Source organism: Galeopterus variegatus, unplaced genomic scaffold, assembly GCF_000696425.1.
Source record: "Galeopterus variegatus unplaced genomic scaffold, G_variegatus-3.0.2 Scaffold600, whole genome shotgun sequence".
Lineage (NCBI taxonomy): Eukaryota > Metazoa > Chordata > Mammalia > Dermoptera > Cynocephalidae > Galeopterus > Galeopterus variegatus.
In genome coordinates, this window is record NW_007726711.1 from 514186 (window position 1) to 536185 (window position 22000).

Here is a 22000-nt window from a genome sequence, read left to right on the forward strand (position 1 = left end):
CAATATAAGATATTATTCAACCACAATGCATAGAGAGAAAAATACTGCTAGAAATTTCATGAAATAAGTCTTCTAAACTTGATCAAAGAATCCTGTAGCATATGTATATGTTGTGTGCCTCATGTTAGGCGATTTAGGCATTTTTAAAAAATGAGATGAACTCGAACCTCGAACTCAAGAGCTTACAGTTGAGTTTTAAGATAGGAAAGTGTAGGTTAGAGCAGCACGTCCAACAGAAATATAATGCAAGCCACAAACAGCCACATGTCTGATTTTAAGTTTTTTAGAGGTGCCGTTAAAAATAGTAAAAAGGAACAGAAAATATTAATTTTAATAATATATTCTGTTTAACCCACCCAAAATTATCATTTCGACATATACTCAGTACAAAAATTATTAATAAAGTGTTTACATTCTTTTTTTTTTCATACTATGTTTTCAAAGTCTGGTTGACACATTTTACAGTCTCGCTGCAGACTAGGCATATTTCAAGAGTTCAACAATCACTCAGGCCTAGTGGCTACTATATTGGACAGCACAGGTTTTCAGTAATTAGACAAGAGTTCATGGGGAATTGAGATCTTAATTGGTTTTTAAAAGAATAAAATCTAGACAGGCAATGAGGAGGAAAGAAAGCATTCCAGTTAGAGTAAAAAAAGCAAAGACTCAAGATGCTAAAATGACCATGCTATGTATGTTGGAGGAGATGCTTAACTGACTGAAGGAGTAATCACAGATAGGGTCACGTAAGGACGGTGGTGCCAGGTGGTGGAAAACATGAAGAACCAGGGAGGGGAGTTTGCTTTTTGAGGTGATGGTCAAAAGAATCCATTACAGGTTCCTAAGGAGGAAGGGATATGATAAGAGAACGACACCTTGCATATAGTAACTTGTTTGGAATGATGAGTTGATAAATAAATGATGCATTAGGAAAATTAGTCAGGCATTATTAAGTGGTATTTATGTGAAATAGTAAAGGCTAGATGTAGAAAATACAATGAGGTAGTTCAAGCTGCAATCTAGTTACAAGGTCCTGGATTTAGAGGACAGGAGTGGGCATAGAGAATAAAGAGCACATCCAAGCAACACAGCAAAAAGAAAAGAATACGACTCAGCAAGAAATCAAATAGGATTAAGTAGAAAAAATATGAGATTTTATGTATCTAAGATGATATCACTTATAAGACACACCATTATTTTATGTACCATTAAGAAAAAAAATAAACCCTGTTAATTAAACTAGGACACTTCACTTTTTATCATTGACAGAGTTTGGATGTGTTGTCCTCTCCAAAACTCATGTGGAAACCTGATCCCCAATGTGGCAGTGCTGGAAGCTGTTCGAGCCATGGGGGCGGATCCTTCATGAATGGATTAATGCTCTCCCTAGGTGGGGGGATTAATGAGTTAGTTCTCACTCTGTTAGTTCCTGTGAGAGCTGGTTGTTTAAAGGACCCTGGCACCTCATCTCTCTCTCTCTCTCTCTCTCTCTCTCTCTTGCTTCCTCTCACCACGTGATCTGCTTGTACCCCCCAGCTGCCTGCCACTTTCCACCATGAGTAGAAGCAGCCTGAGGCCCATGTCAGATGCAGCTGTCCCAGAATCGTAAGCCAAATAAACCTCTTTTCTTTACAAATTACCCAGTCTCAGTTATTTCTGTTAGAGCAACACAAACAGACTAATACAGTCATTGAGGACTTTTTATTTTCTACTTATTGAAAGAGCTTTTTTTCCATCCTGTATATATGTGAAAGGAAAGTATAAGTGAAATGAATTGGTATAGGTATTTCTAAAACTTTTTCGAATTTATAATTTTCAACTTAGAGTTGTTAATATTTGAGTTTTTCCAAAGAATAAATTCCAGTGTCAAGAGTGTTATTTCTTAAACATGTAATTTCTTAATAGAGTTCTCCACTGTTCCCTGTGACATATTCTTTTAGACTATTGACCTTGATGCTGCAAATTTAGATGCTGGAAATCACCAAATTCATGATGCACAAGAATGACAACCATATCAACACTGCTACCAGGCAGGGTGATTGCAAGAGGCCAAAGAGTGTCAAGCACATTTAATTCAAAGATGTTAAGTGTGAAAAATATATGCATCTTGTAGCATATAAATCACAGTGTCTGTACTTAGTAATTGCTGAGTAAATGGTGGGTATAATAGAACTCCAAAATTTCTAGCTTGGAAGATAAAAATGATAATGATATTCCTGGCAGTAATGCATCCATTGGATAGAGCATCCGATTTTGATGGAAAGCAGCAGCAAGTTTTACTTTGCACATGTTGAACTGGAAGTGAAGACAAGGAATCTAATAACATATTAAGGAATCTAATAGGAAGGAATCTAAATAACATATTAAATTAATGGCAGTGTACATTTGTATGCAGCTTTCAACTACCTGGCTTTTGTTTGTTTCTTTTCTGAATCAAATATGACAAGTTTGCATTGAATGATATTGTTTTATTTTGCATCTTCTGTTTTATGTAGGTTGGTCTTGACTCCTCTTTAAACTTATGATTACTTAAGGAATAAGACTGTATTTTATGCCTTCTTCATATTTCCCCCGCTCCACTTCCTACAGTATTATCTTATCTATATATTAGGGTTACCTAACAAACATTAGGAGGTTCAGTAATTGCAAATGAGATCATACTTTATTTAATGTGAGATGGCTAGTGATAACTAACATTAATTGAGAGTTACATGCTAGCAATTGAGATAAAGCACTACTTAACTGCACAGTAACTATTGAGATAAAACATTAGCCATACATTATCTTGTTTCAGCAACTCCACACTTTTGGGAGATGCATAAAATTAATTTTCATACTTGACTGATAAAAAACCTGACACTGTTCAAAGTTGCACATTCTGGGAGAAGAAGCTAGTTTTAATCCTGGTAGTACAATTCTAGAACACTTGTCTTACCTTTCACAGTATACTAAATTGGAGGAATTTACTGCTTCCCTTCTCATGATTATAATGAACTAACCTCTCGGTGTCTTGTGTCTTGGTTTGGTGATTCACAGGTCTGACTTTGACTGTTGATAGGAGAACTTCTCTTGGCTGCAAAGGTGAAAGAAATTCCATCGCATATTTTGTAAGATTTTAAGTTATTTTTATTTCATAAATTCATTTTTAAATAAAAACCCATTTTAACAGATCATTACCACCCTGAAGGAAGACATTTAATAAACATGTAAGAGAGATCAAATAACCAATTTAAAAATCTTAGTATTTCTGGGTTATCAATGTAGATACTTATCTCTTCAGTCTGAGTCAATGGGTTAAGGTGCTAAAAAGCTAACAATACTAAAAATAATGATACTTAACATCTACTTAACACCTAATATATGCCAAGTCCTATTCTAAGCATTTTACATATATTAACTTACTTAACCCTTATTAACCCCATGATACTGCTATATTACTGTACCCATTTTACAGATGAAGAAACTAAAGCACAGGGAATTTAACTTGCCCAAGGTCATTTGACCCTTACACAAAGGTTCCAGCCGAGGATATCTAACTCAGAGTCTGTGCTTTCCCCACCACATTAAGTTGCACCGGAGATATGATTCAAATCAATTACATCTTTACCTGAGGATCAAGAATAGTGGAAAACTAAGGGGCCGACCCCATGGCTCACTCAGGAGAGTGCAGCGCTGGGAGCACCGAGGCCACGCGGTCGGATCCTATACAGGGATGGCCGGTGCGCTCACTGGCTGAGCCCGGTGTGGGCGACAGCAAGCCAAGGGTTCCGATCCCCTTACCGGTCACAAAAAGAAACAAACAAAAAAAGAATAGTGGAAAACTAAGATAGCAATGCCTCATTTGAATTGTAAGTAAACTGGTGTGAGCAGGAAGGTGATTTACCACGGTCACCACGTGCCACTACTTTTTCTTCTCACCGTGCTGTCTAAGCTGAGTCTAATTTCCCCTCTGATGCTGGGCAGCATTTCAAGTCCACAGGCATCAGGCAGAGGGTAAAGAAAGCCACTGTGAATATTACTGAGAAGCAAAGGGAGGGTGAGGTGACTAGCCCAGGGCCTCCCATGGAGGGGCATGGCTTCTTAGTAGTTTTCATTTATGTGCTGCTAAATGATAGTTTATATATTAATCAAGCAGAGAGAGAGCCCTTGATGTGAAGTGACTTCCTCATTCATACAGGAAAGTGATAGAATGTCTTTGAAACATTAAAAATTAAATTTCTTTAATCAACATATCATAAAGATATGACTTTTTCACCAATAATTTTTATAATTTAATATATTCTACTTTCTTCTGTCTCATTTGTATTGTTTCCAGGTTTTTTTAGAAAACTATTGCATCTCTCTTGTCTTTGCTCTCAGACCATTTTAATCCAAAGTAATTAACCTCATTCCACACATGGAATTTGAAGTAAATTTCTGGCTATGACATCTTTACTTATTTAGTTCCTTGATACTTGCACCTATGACAGACATATTGTGTCCCTAAGGTTGTGTTAAGTTATACGGGAAAAAAATATGTAAGAACTTGATTATAGTTGCCTTCTCTTTACAAAACCCTTTTACATGCATAATTCTCCATTATCTACAAAGCAAACTACATATATGGGGGGTCTTCACAAAGTTTATGGAAAGACTTGTATTATCCCTTAATACTATTTTTCCACAAACTTTTTGACATACCCTCATATATGTGTGTGTATATGTTTAAGATATATAAATGTATGTATGCATATGCTTCTGTAGATTTTTCACATAATTTATCTTTTTACTACTGATTTTATTACTGATGCTAAAAATAGAGTTGGGAATAAAAGGACGAAACTTGTTAAGCATTTACTATAAAACGGGCACCTTATGTGCATTCTCATATACTCCTTACTAAAAAGCCCTGTAAGGTAGCATTATCATCTCTGTTTTACATGCATGGAAATGCTCAGCAGAGTTAATTTACATACATAGTGAGAGGTTTGGAATGAAGTGTGAGCCTACCACACTCTTTTCAATCTATCATGTGGTAACTCTTTCTACAATTCAATAGTAAGACTATTTTATTAGACAATACCTGAAGTGAAATGATTTGATAGCAATCAAACACTATGATGAGACTGTCGAGGAGCCTCTACTCCATCTACAATCACAATGATTATGATGATGATGATGATATAATAATAATAATGATAATAATAGCTGCCGCTTACTCACTCATTATGTGCCAGCCATTCTTCTAAGCAGTTTTACATAGATCAGCCCACTAATTTGTCATAACAATCCTGTAAGTACTATTAATATGATATTTAACTCCCACTTTACAGATGAGTAACCAGAGGCACATGAAGTTTAAATGACTTACCCAAAGTCACATAACAGAAAAGCATGTGCCCCTGGTTTGGAGTTTCTCTTCACGTGGATTAGTCCTGTACCTGGAACACCCAGATAACTCCCGGAGAGATTTGCCTCCTTTTGGCTTCTTAAGGGGAAATCAACCCATCACCCTTACTCCTATATGTGAGGGAATCTGCTAATACTGTCCCACTGGGTGTCTAAGTCACGAACCTGTAATAATGTTCCTGATGGGCTTCACCAGTGCTGTGAATCCAGAGACTTCAGGCTGTCTGTGCTCCCACATGGGCTGCCATATAACAAGCCCACTGGCCAGTCGGAAGGTGAGGTCAGATTCCTGGAGGAAGAAAAGATCTATGTCCGATAACCGACTTGTAAGACCTGGTTGAAGGGACCAGTCAATGCAAGAATTAACTTCATCCATGAGGTTATTTATTGAGTGGGTTGATCTGCCAGCCCTTCTTTCATCACTCAGATGAGTGTTTCTAGAATAAACCAATAACCCTAGGTTATCACTGCAATTACTATGGAAATCACGATGGTCTGCTTAATGCAAAATTAATAACTAATCAAAATGCAGCTTTGGGCAAAGCATGGAACACACAAGTTATTGTTTTGTGTTTGCAGTGATCAAGACCTGTTTATTTCAAGAGTCTTGTCAGATCTCTTTACTTGTGGTTATCATTACCATTCCACTTAATTATATAATTGTCCTTATTTCTCCTTCATAAAGCAATACCCTCATTTGCTGGCGATTTTTGACTTTCTATTCTCCAGTTCATTTCTTTCTTGCATTTCATGGAATCAGGAACATACACTTTGACCCTTCATAGTATGTTATTTTATAATGCTGTTTTCTCAATAATTGTTAATTCCTGGAGAGTAGGGATAGATCAGGTATCCTCCTTCTCTCTGCCCCCAGCATCACCATAGTACTTGATATAGCATTAGGAATTGGGTGCACAATAGATAATAAATACTTGCTCAATTGGGGTAACTTCACAACCCATGCTCACTCAATCTATCTATAACTGAAGGTCTCTTCCAGGAGCATATTCTTTGCCTCACTATTACATCATTTTGAGAGGCTGAGGTGTCTAAAATGCAATGTCATATTGTGTAAGTCCAAATATATAGCATTCTGGAATTACATCTTAAACACCTCAGCCTCTCAAAACAATGTAAAGATGGAAGCAGAGAATGGATCACAAATTAATGAACACATCTGAGACCCAAGAATTCCCTTAGGGCAGTGATTTGCAACACTGGCTTGCATATTATAATCACCTGGGGAGTTTTAAAACATAGGAAGCTCAGGTCTCACTTCCCTCTCCCACTCAAACCCATTAAATTAGATCTGTGAGGTTTTCTAAAGTTCCCCCTGGTGACTGTAACATGTGGCCATGGTTGAAAACCACTGAGTTAGAAGGATAAGAGCCAGGAAGAAATTGAAAAAAAATAGAAAAAGAAAAATGATTCTGAAAAAGAAAAGCGCACAAAGCAATTGGTCAAATTCATTCAACCTTTTTTCCACAAGTATTTATAGAGCACATACTATGTACCTGGTACTATTCTAGGTTCTCAATTATAATAATGAACAAAGCATACAAAAAATCCCTTCTCATAGTGCAAAAGAGAAGAAATAAAGCAGGTAAAGGGATGTGTCAGGCAAGGTAATGATGTTTTCAACAGTATGGCCAGGGAAGGCCTTATTGAGAAGATGACTTTTGAGTAAAGATCTGAATGAAATGAAGGAGCTGCCATGGAGATATCTCTATGAAAAATATTCCATGAAAAAGGATCAGCAAGTGCACAGGCCCTAAGTATACCTGGGAGGTCAAGAAACAGCTAGAAGACAGTTTGCCTGGAGTCAGTGAATGAGAGAAAAGAAAAAAAAGACAGAGAAATTATTGAATGCCAGATAATATATTGCCTGATAGGTCAGAGTAAGGACTTCAGCAACTACTGAGAATGATGGAAAGCCACTAGAGGGTTTTGAGTATCAGAGTGACACTGAGAAAGGGAAAGGGTGGAAGAAGAGACTATTTAGGAAGCTATTGCTATCAGGCAAGTGAAAGATGATTAGAATAGGGTGCTCCTGGAGGGGCAAAATGATTGGAAGATTCTGAATACATTTGGGAGATAAAGCTTACAGAATTTGCTAATTGATTGGAAGTAGAATGTGAGAGCAAGAGGTGTGAAGGGTTTTTGGCTTTGCTATTAATAAGGATGGGCAAAATGAAAGAGAAGCAGGTTTGGGGATTTCAGAAGCTTAATTTTAGACATGGTGCATTAGACATTTTAGACACCTGTTAGACATTCAACTAGAAATATTGAGTATGACACTAGACAGATAGGTCTGGAGTTAAGGGGAGAGTAACCCAAATTCTCTTGCAATGGACATTGCAAAGTCTACATGGTATTAGATCCAACAAATTAACCAGCAGAAAATTAACATTAAGCAAAGCTTATTAGATTTTTCTGCAGAAATGCAGGAAGCCAAACCTCAGTTGACCTGGTTTTAATGATTTCTTAGGTTCTGAGCTCAGTACTTTTCTGTTTCTCATACATAACCTTGGTACAAGTAAAACTCCAATGAAAATTGCAGCTGGAAGTGTGCTCTCTTGTACTGAAATCCTGACCTTTAACATCTCTATCAGTGTGAAACCTAGCACTCAGGGACAGTTACTGTCATTTTATTTTATGTATTTTGTATATATAGATCGATCGATAGATAGTAGTTGCATATTTCTTGAAGACAAGTTGAGATTTCCTTCTCTGTGCATTTCCCCTTGAGCATAAATATATAATTGTTGATTAATCAAGCATAATTGACTTTCTCCAAATAATACCAGCTAAATCCAATCACTCAGACCTGAATACCTTCAGCACCTATTTCCTCCTCTTATGTTGGTATGATCCTTTGTAAGTCTTCTTAAGTTGGCTGAATGCATAAACTCTGGAATCCCAATTCCTCTTTTAGAGCCCCATTTAATAAGACACCCAATAGTATGTATGTACACATGACCAGAAACTCATTAACTGGAGAAGACACTCTTTATCATTCAAACAACTATAGAGCTGGTGATCTAGAAACTTCCTGAGAAAAACCAGAAGATGGAAACACTGGTAGTATCAGCATCCCCACATTTTAAATGCTTTTCTTGCTCTCATTGAGAGCCTATTTCCATGGTGTTATGAAGCAATTCTAAATGTATTTACTAGTAGCTTAGAGAGATTCAATTAAACAACTATTATTCTTTCCATTTTAAAGATGTTTACTTTACACAGATGAATTTTGTTAAAATCCCCTTGAGGGCTTGCATTTTGTTTTATTTCCTGCTATTTCTCCAGCACTTTGAATAATGACTGGCATAGTAGGCACTCAATAAATATATGTTGAAGGAATAAGTGCATATAATAAAATTACAACAATATTTATACCATATTTAAAGATGTCTTAGTTTAACAAATATTCATCATTTCTCAATGATAAAATTAAATTTGGTTTAAAATTAACAATATATTTGACAGAATTTTCAGATTATTGATTTTACATAAAATATTTGAGCTAATTATAAATTAAAAACATAGAAAAATAAGCACTGAATAATACACTCTCTTGCAAAAGGATGACTCACTTAGATTTATTTGCTAATTAGTGAACTAATTTACTTAATAAATATTAAATATGTACTAAACACAGACACTATGTTAGCTACCATAAGTACAATGATAATTTCTACAATAAACCTTTCAAAATCTAGTGGAAGAGATAGACACAAAGTATAACTAAGCATAGCAATAAAGATGTGACTAAAATATTATAAAAATAGAAGAGAAAGAAGGATGGATTGCAATTAAAGCCCTAAAGGATGAGTAGGAATCTTCTAGGCAGAGGGGTGGGGTATGAAGGTATTCCAGACAGGAGGATCAGCATGAGAAAAGTCATGGGGCAAAAAAAAAGCATGTATGTTGTATGTTCTTGGAGAGATTCTAAGATTCTAAGCATCTGGATCTCATTAAAAGAAGTAGTCTGACAGGTCCTAGAGGGCCAGGAATACCAGCCTAAGGAGCTAGAGTATAATAAAATAACATCACACCCTCTGTATGATGAGAAATCAAATTCTTTTAAGCCTGTTGGTAACATGATGAGATCTACATTTCAGACAGATCACTTTGGTGTTGAGGTTGAATTTTATGTGACAAACCAGGAAACAGTGAATCCAGTTAAATAGTAGCCAAGTAAGAGGTCCAAGAAAGAAATGATGAAGGCTTGGGTTAAGGTAATGAACAGGGATGAAGAACATGTGATAAATTCGAGAACTATTGGGGAGATAAAATGGGTAGGACTCTGTGATCAACAGAATGTTCGATAAGGATGAGTGAGTAATCAAAGGTCGATTGGGTTTGTGTAAATGTGTCCATTCATTGAAACGTAGAATATAGGGACTCGTCTCACTCCAAGGTAAGTTTGAAATGTCCATCAATTATCTATGTGGAGAAGTCAGTTGACGCTTGGTGGAGAGGCCAAGAGGTGAGTCTGGTTTGGAGACATAGAGTTAGTAACCTCAGCCTATAGGACACAAATGGTAAGTGAAGCCAGGAGGAGGCCTTCAAAGGAGAGGATAGAGTTAGAAGAGCAAAGCATCCAGGATGCATCTCTGGAGAACCCCAATGTTAAAGGGGCAGGCAAAGAAGATGAGTTCTCAAAAGAGAGCAGAAATAGTCAGGGATGCAAGGAGAATCAGCAGAGTGTGGTGTCATTAAGAGAACGGAAAGTTTCAAGAAGAAGGCATAGTGATAGTTTCAAGTGCAGTGGAGGCTTGATGAAATGAGGACTGCAAAATAGAGAATAAGTTCAACAACTCAGAGGTTATGTATGACCTGGTGAAAAAAGCTCCAGCACAGAAACTTAAGAAATTTTGTGTAGTTTTGTAGAAAGTCACATAAAATTGGGTTTGAATCCTATCTTGGTTACTTATAAGCTTGACTTATCTCCCTGAACCTCAGTTTCCTCTTTGGTGAAATGGAGACAAAGGTACCCACATCTCTGTGGGTGGTTGTAAAAATTAGAAATGATATGTGAAATTGTCTATCATGTAAGCAAAAGCAAGTGAAGGAATTAGTAGTAAATGAGAAGCCTACTCTCATGCCTTGACTGGATTTTGGCCTCCCAAGCCTCGTACAGCACCATGTCCTGTGCGAGCCTCAACCTACAACACTGTCCATGTAAGTGCTGAGTGAGGACTTTAGGGAGCAATGTCAAGGAAAGGATTGACAACAGGGGCAGCACACCAGGGTTGGAGACCACACTTCGTAGAAGCACCAGTCTGGATGTTTGTATCGTTTCCCCATCAACACAGAGAGCTCTGGGGTGGGGATAAAAAAAGTGGATTTTGATCTTGACCTAGAGTTGGAGTTTTAAAGGAAGCATGGGGGAAAGGATATGAATGGTGCTGGTGAGGGGCAGTTCACATGGATATAGGATGGGTAGGAAAAGAAGATGGGTCCCTATAGGGCCTGATAACCAGCAGGCAAATGAGAGATCTAGGTCATTGGTTCTTAGCCAGGGCCTATTCCCTTCTACCCACCTACCCACCTGGGGACATTTGGCAATGTCTGGAGTCATTTGTGGTTATCACAACTCAGGGGGCTGGGGGTGTTACTAGCATCCAGTGGATGTTACTAAATATCCTACAATGCATGGGACAGTATCCCACAGAAAAGAATTATCTGGCCCAAAATGCCAACAGTGCTGAGACTGAGAAACCCTGATCTAGAGATTGTACATTCCCCAACAACGTTGAAAATAACAAGTACTTCTCTCAAACAGAAAAGGCCTTGCAGAGAAATTCATTGACCCAATAATTTTTATTCTCTATAGCAAATATCTTTTTCCATCCCTTCACATTTAGTCTGTGTGTTTCTACAGGTGAGGTGGGTCTCTTGAAGACAGCATATACTTGGGCCTAGCATTTTAATCCAATCAATCAGTGTGTCTTTTGAATGGGGAGTTTAACCCATTCACATTTAGGGTAGTTATTGACAGGTATTATTTAATTCCTGTCATTTAATTGCTTTTTGTTTAGATGATTTAAATATCTGTTGATCGTTATTCCCCCTTTTATTTCTCTTCTTCAATGTGAGTTGGAAATTTAAGGTAGCGTCATTTAGCTTCTTTCTCTCTCATTGACATTTTTGTTTGAATTGTGGGTTTTGCTCTTTCTTGTGTATTCATGATAGTGATCATCATTATTCAGATTCCAGATGAAGGACTCTCTTGAGAATTTCTTGCAGGGTTGGTTGTGTGGTGGTGAACTCCCACAGTTTTTGTTTGTCTGGGGAATACACTATTTCTCCCTCGTTTCTGAAGGAGAGCCTTGCTGGTTCAAGAATTCCTGGCTGGCAATTTTTTTCTTTTAGTATTTTGAATAGATCATACCACTTTCTTCTAGGCTGTATGGTTTCAGTTGAGATGTCTGCTGTTAGTCTGATGTGGGTTCCCTTATAAGGGACTTGATGCTTTTCTCTTACTGGTTTTAGAATTCTTTGTCTTTGAGCTTTGTAAATTTGACTATAATGTGTATCGGGGATGATCTTTTTGGATTGAATCTGTTTGAGGAACTTCAAGCTTCCTGGATCTGAAGGTCTGTATCTTTCCCTACACCTGGGAAGTTTTCTGTTATTATTTCCTTGAATAGGTTTTCAATACATTTTCCTTTCTCCTCCCTTTCTGGAATACTCACAACTTGGATGTTAGAGCACTTGAGGTTCTCTGCTATCTCTTTTAGATCTTCTTCATTATTTTTAATTCTTTTTTCCTTTTTTTTTTTGGTCTGGCTGGGTTATTTTGAAAAGACCATCTTCAAGATCTGAAATTCTTTCTTCTGTTTGCTCTAGCTTGCTGCTCAAGCTCTCTGTTGTATTTTTTATTTCACTGAGTAAATCTTTCATTTCTAAGAGTTCTGTTACATTCTTTTTAAAGGTATTCATCTCTTTGTAAATTTCCTCCTACAATACTTCCCTCATAGCAATGACAAGATGATAAAATAATAAGAATACTAGTAATATGGCTAACAATAACTGTTTACTATATATCAATCACTGAACAGAGTTTTGTATGCATTATCTTACTCCTTTAAAAGTGCTTCATTTCCAGGCCACAGGTAAAATTTGGGGGTCTTGGGCCAGCTTTCCCAACTACATGAAAGAGGATCTCGCTTCCTTTCTACTCTTAGTACACAATGCCAACAGCAATAAAATGCCAGCACTAAAAACAACTAACACTTGTTAATGCCTTTCTATGGGTCAGGTCAAGTACTATAACCTGTTTAATCCTCATAAAGCCCCATAAATTTATTCTTATGTCCAATTTGTACTTGAGAAAACTGATGCTTAAAGAAATTGATTGCTCTATGTCATACAGTAGGAATCAGCAGGTACTGGATTCAAATGTAGACTTATCTGTTTCCAAAACTTGATCAGCCATGTCTTCCAATTCTTCCAAGTCTTCCCACATTGGGCACACCTATATTTCCACATTTTTCCAATCCAGATGATATATATTTGTCAGCATATAGACTTCTTTGGAAGCTTCTCTCTTTCTTTCTTTCTTTTTTTTTATTAGGAGCCTTCTTTCCTGCTCTCTCCATTTTAAGGACTATATACCCACATAAAATTGCTGCTTTTGGCACTTTGATCAGCTTCTGATAATAACTTGTGTTTACTTGGTGAGTCAGCCATTAAGCACCTACTGAGAGCCTCATCTGTGCCAGACACTATTGTAGACACTGCAGATACAGCTGTGACCTGGACAGGCAGCATCCCTTCAGTCAAGGACCTCTGTTCCAGTGGGGCTAAGGGCCATAAACATGTAGACAAACACACAAAATAATTCCAGGTACTGATAAGTGCCAAGAAGGAAAAACTAAAGTAGGATAATATGCCAGTGGTACTAAAGTACCCCAGGAAAAACTTTCTGAGGTGCTGGCATTTGAATTGTGAGTACATTGATGAGAGGGACATGGCAATGTGAAAATCTGGGGGTAGAGAGTTGGGGCTAATGTTTCAAGTAGGAGAAAAAACAGTGCCAAGGACCTGAAAACAAGAATGAGCTTATGGAGTTTGAGGGTGAGCCTCTGGTAGCCTGAGGATTAGTGAACAAGAGAGAGGCTAGTGAGACACAGGGAGATGAGGCTCAGGAGGTGGGCAGGTGCCAGGTCCTGCAGGTCCCACAGGCCAAGAGGACAGTCTCAGTTAATGCTTTCCATTAAGTGTAACCTTTATAAAAGACTTTATAAAATGGAAAATTAAAGCTTTTTAAAAAGCAACTTAAAATGATTTAACAACACTTAAAAATTTTGGTGTGTTTGATGGGCAATGTGGCCAGTGTATGTGTTGTTCTTTGGGAATTTATACGTAGTTTTAAATCTATGCCTACCAGCAATGGGATAGAGTCAATAGAAAGTGAATTTTGTGAAAAACGAAAATGAGTGAAAAGACTCACTAGTCTGTCCCCTTTGTAGTGATTGTTAAAGGTAATAACCACCTTTATAACATCCATTCACTAAAGTCATAATATTCACTAGAGCAGTTGTACATATTACCTCCTTTTTATCTCTTATCTTAGCACTTAGATGGAATATGGTAATTTATTCATTCACAGAAACAACAAATAGTTCTTGATTTCTTTCCACATATTGGAACTATACTATGTGTCTTCGCACATATTCACCCTGTGTTAGAAGTATCCATAGTTTTATGCAGTTGGGTATCCTAGAGATTAACTCATATCACCAAGATCACACAGCTAGAAAGTGAGAGCACAGTGATTTCGAATTGTATGACCTTCTCCATGTCTGGGGGGTAGACAGATATAACTGTATTTCAAGACAATTGGTTTCCACGTTAATTCTATGTTTTGTATTTTATGTATTTAAAAATATTCTTAAAAGTAATTCTTAGGCTATCCCCAACTTCCCAAAAGTCCACAGCACATAAAAAACAAAAACGTCTGCTCTAGACCCTGTGGTTATAATAGAGGTACTTACAAAAAGCTATATAAATACAGAGGAGATAGTGGCTAGGCTCTACATGGACAAGATCAGAGGAAATGCTTCATGGAAATGGTGACACTAAGTTGGGGTCTGAAGGACCATGAGAAGAACAGAAGAGAGAAGGGAGGGCAACGTGAACAGCAAGGGAATGTTCAGGGAATGGCTCTAGTGGCTCCCAAGGCTGGATCATGAGGTGGCAGCAGAGAGTGACAGGCAATGTCATCAAGAAAGAAATTGAAGCCCTAGGTTATGCTTATATACCATGTTTAATATATTGAGCATTATCCTGAGACAGGCGGAGAACCACTAAGATTTTTAAGTTGGTAAAGGATATATGAAGATTTCAGTTTTTAAAGTAATGTTCAGTGGTTTAATATAGAAATAAAGCTCTCTATGTCTTGACTTGCTGTAAGATCACATAAAGGCAAGGACAGCTGAATATGGAAATATCATTTGAAGACCACCCTCACCTCATCTCCATCCCATCCCATCCCAAACACTGTTTTCTGCTCACCTTGATCCTGTGTACCAAAGGAGCAAAGAGAAAGACAAAGAGCTCCACAGTAGCCATGGAGTTCTGAAAGATCTTCCTCCGGCTGTTCTCTTCTTCATCATTGGAGCTGCTCTGGCAGGGCTGCCCTGGGGAACCCTGGTTTTCAACCTGGTGGATGAAAGCACTGCTGCTGCCACCCCAGCTGGAGCCTCGGTCTGTGCCCCCAAACCGTTCACTGTTGCAGTCCTGGGGGGCCTCCAGGAGCATCCAGTGCAGGGTGTGAAGGAGCTTTGTTTCAGCAACACCCAGTTTATCCTGGTGGCCTGCATGGGACAACCACACAGCCAGGTTAAGACAAATTCTATGGCCACAGCAAAGAATGTCAATCTTAGGTCTGGGAAGAACATCCCTACTTGGCTCTGTGACTCAGTTTCCCAGGAAACACTAGCATTTCTCTATGTAAAATGAATGAACCACTGCTAGCAGGGCTCATTCTCGGTTTTCTGGGCTTTCCTGCTGGCTGCAATCTCTGGGGAATGATGCTGTCAAGGGTGTAATAACTGCATGAATCACATCTCTTTAGTCAGATACCCAAATATATATCCAAATAGACATCATAGTGGTCAAAAATATAGGCTCTGAAGATAACAACTACTCTATTTTAGAGAATGTGCCCTTTAAAGATCACTTTGTAGAGGTAACATTTGAGCAGAGACTCAAATGAGGGAAGGAGTGGGATGGAGAAGAGCATGCACACTAACATGGGGTCTGTGGCTAGGACATGCTGCCAGATGAGAAAAGCAATCTGCAAAACAATCTTAAAAATATACATATTTTTTGCACATGCACACATGTACACTACTACAAAGTCAGAAAAATGTCTGAAGAGAATATGCCAAATTCATGAAAGTGGTTGATTTAGGAACTGAGAGGGCAAAGGCAACAACCCTGGCCAAAGACACCAACCAAGGTGAGTCCCACTCATCTTGGGTTGCTGGCAGTCCTTAGCTTACCTATAATATTTTAATGTTTAACAGAAGAATATATTCACATATTATTTGTGAAATTAAAAAATTTAAAACAAGAGAGCTAGTTTATTCATTGGTAAAATAGAAATAATGGTGAGGGGGGTTTTGTAAGAATTAAATATGATAATATATGCACAGTGCCTGGGAAAACAGTAACCACTCACACATATTGTTATTATGAGTGTTGACCACAAAGGACAATGGCATGAATACAGAAGTAATGCAGAAGCACCCACCAAGCTTGTTCCTGTTTGAAAGCAGGGTTGCTGTGCAGTGGAGCACGTGAGGCAAAGCAGCTTGCACCAGCTCCCACCTGGAAATGCTCTGGATGGCTTCAGAGAGGGCCGGAGAGAGGCCATGAAGCTTGTTTTCAACCAACACTCGTTCAAAAGACTATAGATAGCAAAAAACCAAAAACAACAACAAAAACCAAAACCCAAGATAAGGAACTGGAGATTCCGATTGGTGAAAAAATAGATATCAAGGTCCTGTATATCCTTAAAGATGCAAATCGCTGGACCAAATTTCTTAAGGTACGCTCGCGTGATTTTTCGTTGTATATGTTGATATGCAATGAATCAGGGATAATTTCTTGTTATCTACCCATTTGTTTGCAGGCTTTTGATCCACAGTGAATGGCTTGAATTATTAAATGATTTTTATTTCTGTCAAATAAGCTTCTTCTAACAAAGAGGATAACAACACATTTAACCTCATGAAATTTTTAGAATGTAATGCTTTATAAAATGTTGCTGAGTCATTCAAAGGGGCTGTCACAACTGCAGACGAAAATGAAATGTTTTTCATGAAAATGTCTTGAAGGAAAGAATTTATGTCAGTGTGCTCAACAGGTGTTAACTAAGATACAACTCTTTTATGAAATCTGGTTTTGGGGACCCTGATTTATTCCTTATTCCTAGCAATGACCTAGTACTGAACACTCCTTACCTAATGCCTGGAACCATAAGAGACTCAATACATCTGTTGAATAAAGAAAAAAAGGGTGGAGACGGAGAGAAGGAGGGATGGAGGGAGGGAGGGAAGGAGGAGGGAAATAAGCCATCTTTGCTTTGCTGGTTATTAAATCTTCTATCCTTGCCAGGGATACTTTCAGAGAGTGAAGCACCTCAGAATAAGTAACAAGTTTGATCTACTCAGTTCTTTGTTTTTCTTTTTGAGGGAGGAAGAAAATCACTATGAGGTGACTTTATCACTATAAGGTGTTGGGGGGGATGTAGCTACCAAATTTCAGAATAAATTTAATAAACATTTAACTTGTAAAAACATGATTTCTACTTGAAACCCTGAATGGTCAAAAAAATTGTGTAAATGTCCTGTAGAATGATCATAATACAAGTCCCTAGTGTTCAAACTGTATTATTGGAACTATTAGGATACCTAAAAAAAAGTCATGTCTTACTAAAGAGATTCTTCAAAGAAAAGTATTTACTTTTTGATTCAAAAAGAGGAAAATAAATTCACCTTTACAATGAAAGGCACGCTGAGGTTTTGGTAAGGAGAACAATCAGAGATGTAATCTTTTGTTTTCTTTTAAGAAATTAAATAAAGGCCTTTAGATATACTGGTGATTCATACCCAAATACACTTAAATTCTTCAGTTCTCAGGAATCTAAGCATTCATTAAGTGAAAGGTCACTATATTAGACACTGAAAAAGTACAAAGAATTTATATAGTCGAATGATACATTGTAGAGGATGAGTAACATATTTCTTAAGCTCAGGGAGTTCTCCATAGTTTATGTCATTTTCTTCTTAAATATTATTAATACAACTTTTCATAATTTTTTAAACCCACATCTTTGTGGCAACTTTGAAGGACAGGAGATGCATCAAAACAAACTCCTACTTGAGTGTGTGGGTGTGGGGGGTGTATGTTTAACATTCCAGTCGCTTCCATCATAGTTTGTGGCCCTAACACATTTTAGAGCCCTTAAGCAAGTCATCCATGTAGCTATTTGTAAATACGCATGGCAATATCAACCAAATGGGTAGATTTCCACTTTTAAGTTATAATACAGGCAATGTAAAGACCCACGTGAGCTCCAAATTTTAATGAAGGCTGCGAAAAGTTCATTTCAATTTCACAATTTGTAAAATGGGAATTTTTTAGGGATATAAGATTTGTAGGGATATAAGATGACATTGCCTTTTCTCAATTTGTAAAATGGGAATTTGTAGGGATATAAGATTCCCTTAGAATTTCAGGACAAGTACAGTTTATTTTGCATAAATATTAACAGCATTATTTTCATAGTAATTTTATATCATTCATTTTCAGACTTGCAGAACATATGCAAAACACAAAAGTATGGAATTGCACATTACTTTCTTCAGATAGTTCATAGGCACTCATCATATGAACTTCCACTATATAATAGTCTCAATTTTGTCGATTAAGGATTTGATTTTTCACACTTGCCCTGAAAGGCCCTCCACCACTTGGTTCTCTGTTACCTCTCTGCCCTCTCTCTACCACTCAATCCCTCCCCATCCTTCACTTTCTCCTCTTAGGTCCTTTAACTTGCTGTTCCTTCTGCTCTTCCCTCAGCGAGCCTACCCTCCCTTCCTTCCTTCATGTCTTTGTCCAAGGGTCACATTAGGAGGTAAACCTTACCCACCCACTGCTTATAAAATAAACCCTCCACCCTAGTGCTTCCTAATCTCCTCTATTGCTTAATTTTTCTCCATAGAGCTTATCACCATCTGGCTTACTTTACAATGCTATGTTTGTTTTTATCATTGCTCTATCCCAGCAGGTAGAAATGTGCCTGGCACACAGTAGGTGCTCAATAGTATTTTCCAAGTGAATTAATAATAAATATAATCAGTATGATTTAAAATATTTCTTTTGGGTTCCTATCCCCTAAATAATGTATATATTATCACACAGAATATGCTAATAATCATTAAATGGGAAAAATCACATACCACACATGAGGCTTCATATTGCTTCCCCAGTTTAGGCCTCAAAAATGCACTGAAAAATTAATAGAGATATTTGTTATAAAAGTAAGTTAAATTATTATTAAAGCATCCTTATGACAATTTTCCATGAATAAGACATGGTGCTATGAAATTCAAATTTCATGTTTCCTATAGTCCGTTAATGAGCAGGTGCTGAACAGCTGACATTTGCTTTTACACGTGTAATTACATTCATGATGGAGATGTGGATCTCTATGATTTTCTGTATCCACTCTTCTTCTGAAGACTTTCACCTGATCAGATTTTAAATCGCCAGTGGTCAGAAGTGGTGCTTTACCCATGCGTACAGTAATATTAAAAAACGAAAAATGAACATGGCTTGTGGGTCATGATTTCCACAATCTAATTTCTTATCTGATAAATCTTTAAAATAATAATAATAATAAAGGAAATCTTTTTTCCTGTTTATTGGAATAGGTTTCAGGCCTTACCCGAGGGGGAAAAAATACCTTATCAAATAACATTCTTCTCAGGAGCTTTAACCAGGGAGATTAATCTGAGGAAATCGGTTAACAAGTGGGCATAGCAGATATTCACCAAACAGGAGCTGGAAAAACAACAGGTCACCGGGCTGGAATTACACAGGAGATGGAGGGGGAATTGGACGCAGGAGCATAACCGGTCATAATTATCTTTCCTAGCTCCCCGCCCCCTCTTCCCAGGCTCTCTGCCCTCACACCCCATAAATAATGTACACATTTATTCCACAACTGCCTATCTGCTTGTCGTCCAACTTCCCTGAAATATTTTTTAAATGCGTGTTTTTAAGCGGGGGCAGAGGGCTTGCTTTCCAGCCCCGGAAAGGGAACCGCAGGCTGTGGCGCGGCCTCAGCAGCAGCTGCGGCTGTGGCTGTGTCGGCGGCGACGACCCAGGCAGCCCCGGGAGCGCCCCCAGCGCGCCCTCGGCGCCCCTCACCTGGTTTGCCGCCACAGGAAGGTCTGGATGGGCAGGGGGATGCCGCGGCCGCTGTCCTGCTCCTGGCCCTCGGAGCTCTTCCTCTTCACCATGATGGTGGCTCCCGGGAGTCCTGCTGCAGGACCCGGCTCTGGCTCCTCGCTAGCCGCCGCCGCCGCCTCCTCCCGCTGCTCTGCCCAACTCTCATCCCCTCCTTCCCCGAGGCACCGCCGGCTTTCTCCGCCCCGATGCCCCGTCCCTCTCCCCTTCCCCCGCCCCTCGTCGCGCGTGGAACATGGCTGCGGGAGGCGGGGAGGGCTGGAGGAGCCGCGGCGCCAGGAGGGGGGCGCTCGGAGGAGCCGTCCGCCCCGCCGCCCCCGCGCCCGCTCCCTGCTTTCAGCACCTCCCACTGTGGACAGCGGCCCAGCCGCAGAGGCCGGTCGGGGGCAGGTGGAGCAGCGCGGGGATGACCGGAGCGGCCCACGTGGCGCATCGCACGCGCGCGCCGGACCCCTGCGCGGCCTCTTCAGCCCCCGGGATCTGGCTCTCCCACTCCGAGCTGCACCCCAGGAGTCTTCCCTGTCCTGCGTCCCAACCTCAGCGATCCGAAGAACTGTGTCCGTCTGCGGAGGAGGAGCTTTGGGGAACCGCAGAGCAGTCACTAACCCTGGCATCATTCGCACCTCTACCAAGGAGGTCAGGAGTCCGCCCTCGGGGCTCAGCGGGAGGAGCGCAGGAAAATGATTAGAAGCGTCAACAAGGAAGGGAGGCAAGCTTGGCTAGTGAGAGGAAGCCTAGTGAAATTTCTCGGACGTGAGAATTTATTTTAAAATGGTAACCAGAAGAAATTAACCTTGGCAACGCAGGAGTGCAGAGTTCCTAAACTAACCGGTTGAGAATAAGTTAATTGCAAATTGAGGAAGGTCATTTAAATCATGCTGTGAGGAAATGTGGGTTATTATAGTCCCCTAAGTGCACTTAAGTAATTCTGTACACCCTGGTCATATCTGCCATTTTCCTTCAGCTGTAATAGTCAGATGCCTTTATAACTCATAGTTGGATTACCATTAGATGTATTATCTATCAGTAAAACAAGTAGGGGTGGGGTGGCGTGGGACGGGGTGAAGCAGTCTGACTAGAAAGCTATTGCTGTGGATCCAACTGCCCACAAACAAACAAACAAACAAAACAAACACAGTCATACACTTTTTTGAACAAAGATATGGGTGTAACCCATGAAATGAAGAATCAGACCCCAGGCCTTGATCTAAACAGATAGAAATATTTCCTGTATAATTATAACATATGAGTCTACTCCATATAGAGGCAACTGCATGATACATATTGGTATTTTCAGCCATGGAAATAAATTCTTCATTTACTTTCTTGAAATGACCTTTTAATATGAATCTCAAAATATGGATCTTGAAGCAAAAAAAGAAATGTTCTAAATACCCTTTATTCAATGCATATTTATTGAGTGCATTTTCCATACCAGGCACTATGCTATATTGACTCTTGTTCATAAGGAACTCACAATATTGAAAGGAAGACAGACATGTAAGGAAAAGAGTATCATGAGAGACATGAATACAGATTCATTTATGAACAGATATAAGGCAGTAATATGGGCAAGAATTAGGTGGAGGAAGACTTTGTGTGGTAGGCTAAGAAGTTAGAACAGGAAGCCTTTAATCAGGGAAGTAAAAACTTCATTTCCACTTCAGTGTGATTGACATGACAGAAATGTAGAGGCTATTTGAAACAGACAAGCGCTGTAGATAGGTGTTGCAGGCTGGAGGTTAGAGAAATACTTTATGAGATCCTGAACGAAGGTCATGACAGCAGGGCTACTGATAAGGATGTGAATTTGAATGATAATGCAGAGATAGGACTCAATGACCAAGTGGGCATGGGCAAAGAAAAATAGACAGCAAAGTAGTTAAGAGCTTTGGTCTTGAGCCAGACAGTTTTGGCTTTAGCCCTACCACTTACTAGATGTAATACCCTGGGACAGTGAAAAAACTCTGTGCCAAGGTTTCCAAATAACAGTACCTTCCCCTTAAAGATGTTGTAAGGATTGAATGTTAATGCTTCTAAAGAATTTAAGAGAGTCCCTGATCTATACTAAGCCTTCAATAGATATCAACCAAAGCTCCCAATTTTCTGTTTTGAGCAA

The 22000-nt window shown here is 39.0% G+C and overlaps 1 protein-coding gene across 1 annotated transcript in view; it reads right to left on the reverse strand.

The window, feature by feature from the left end:
• UNC80 (unc-80 homolog (C. elegans)) overlaps nt 1-20008 on the reverse strand; it is a 214063-nt gene extending 194055 nt beyond the window's left edge. Inside the window, exons 1-6 of the mRNA XM_008570410.1 lie at nt 19843-20008; nt 18870-18918; nt 16157-16313; nt 14914-15215; nt 5554-5677; nt 3000-3073 (exon numbers count right to left, since the gene is read on the reverse strand). Of these exons, the coding sequence (XP_008568632.1) occupies nt 3000-3073; nt 5554-5677; nt 14914-15215; nt 16157-16313; nt 18870-18918; nt 19843-19934 (798 nt within the window). The 5' untranslated portion in view covers nt 19935-20008. The remainder of the gene's footprint in view (nt 1-2999; nt 3074-5553; nt 5678-14913; nt 15216-16156; nt 16314-18869; nt 18919-19842) is intronic.
• Nucleotides 20009-22000: the final 1992 nt, after the last annotated feature.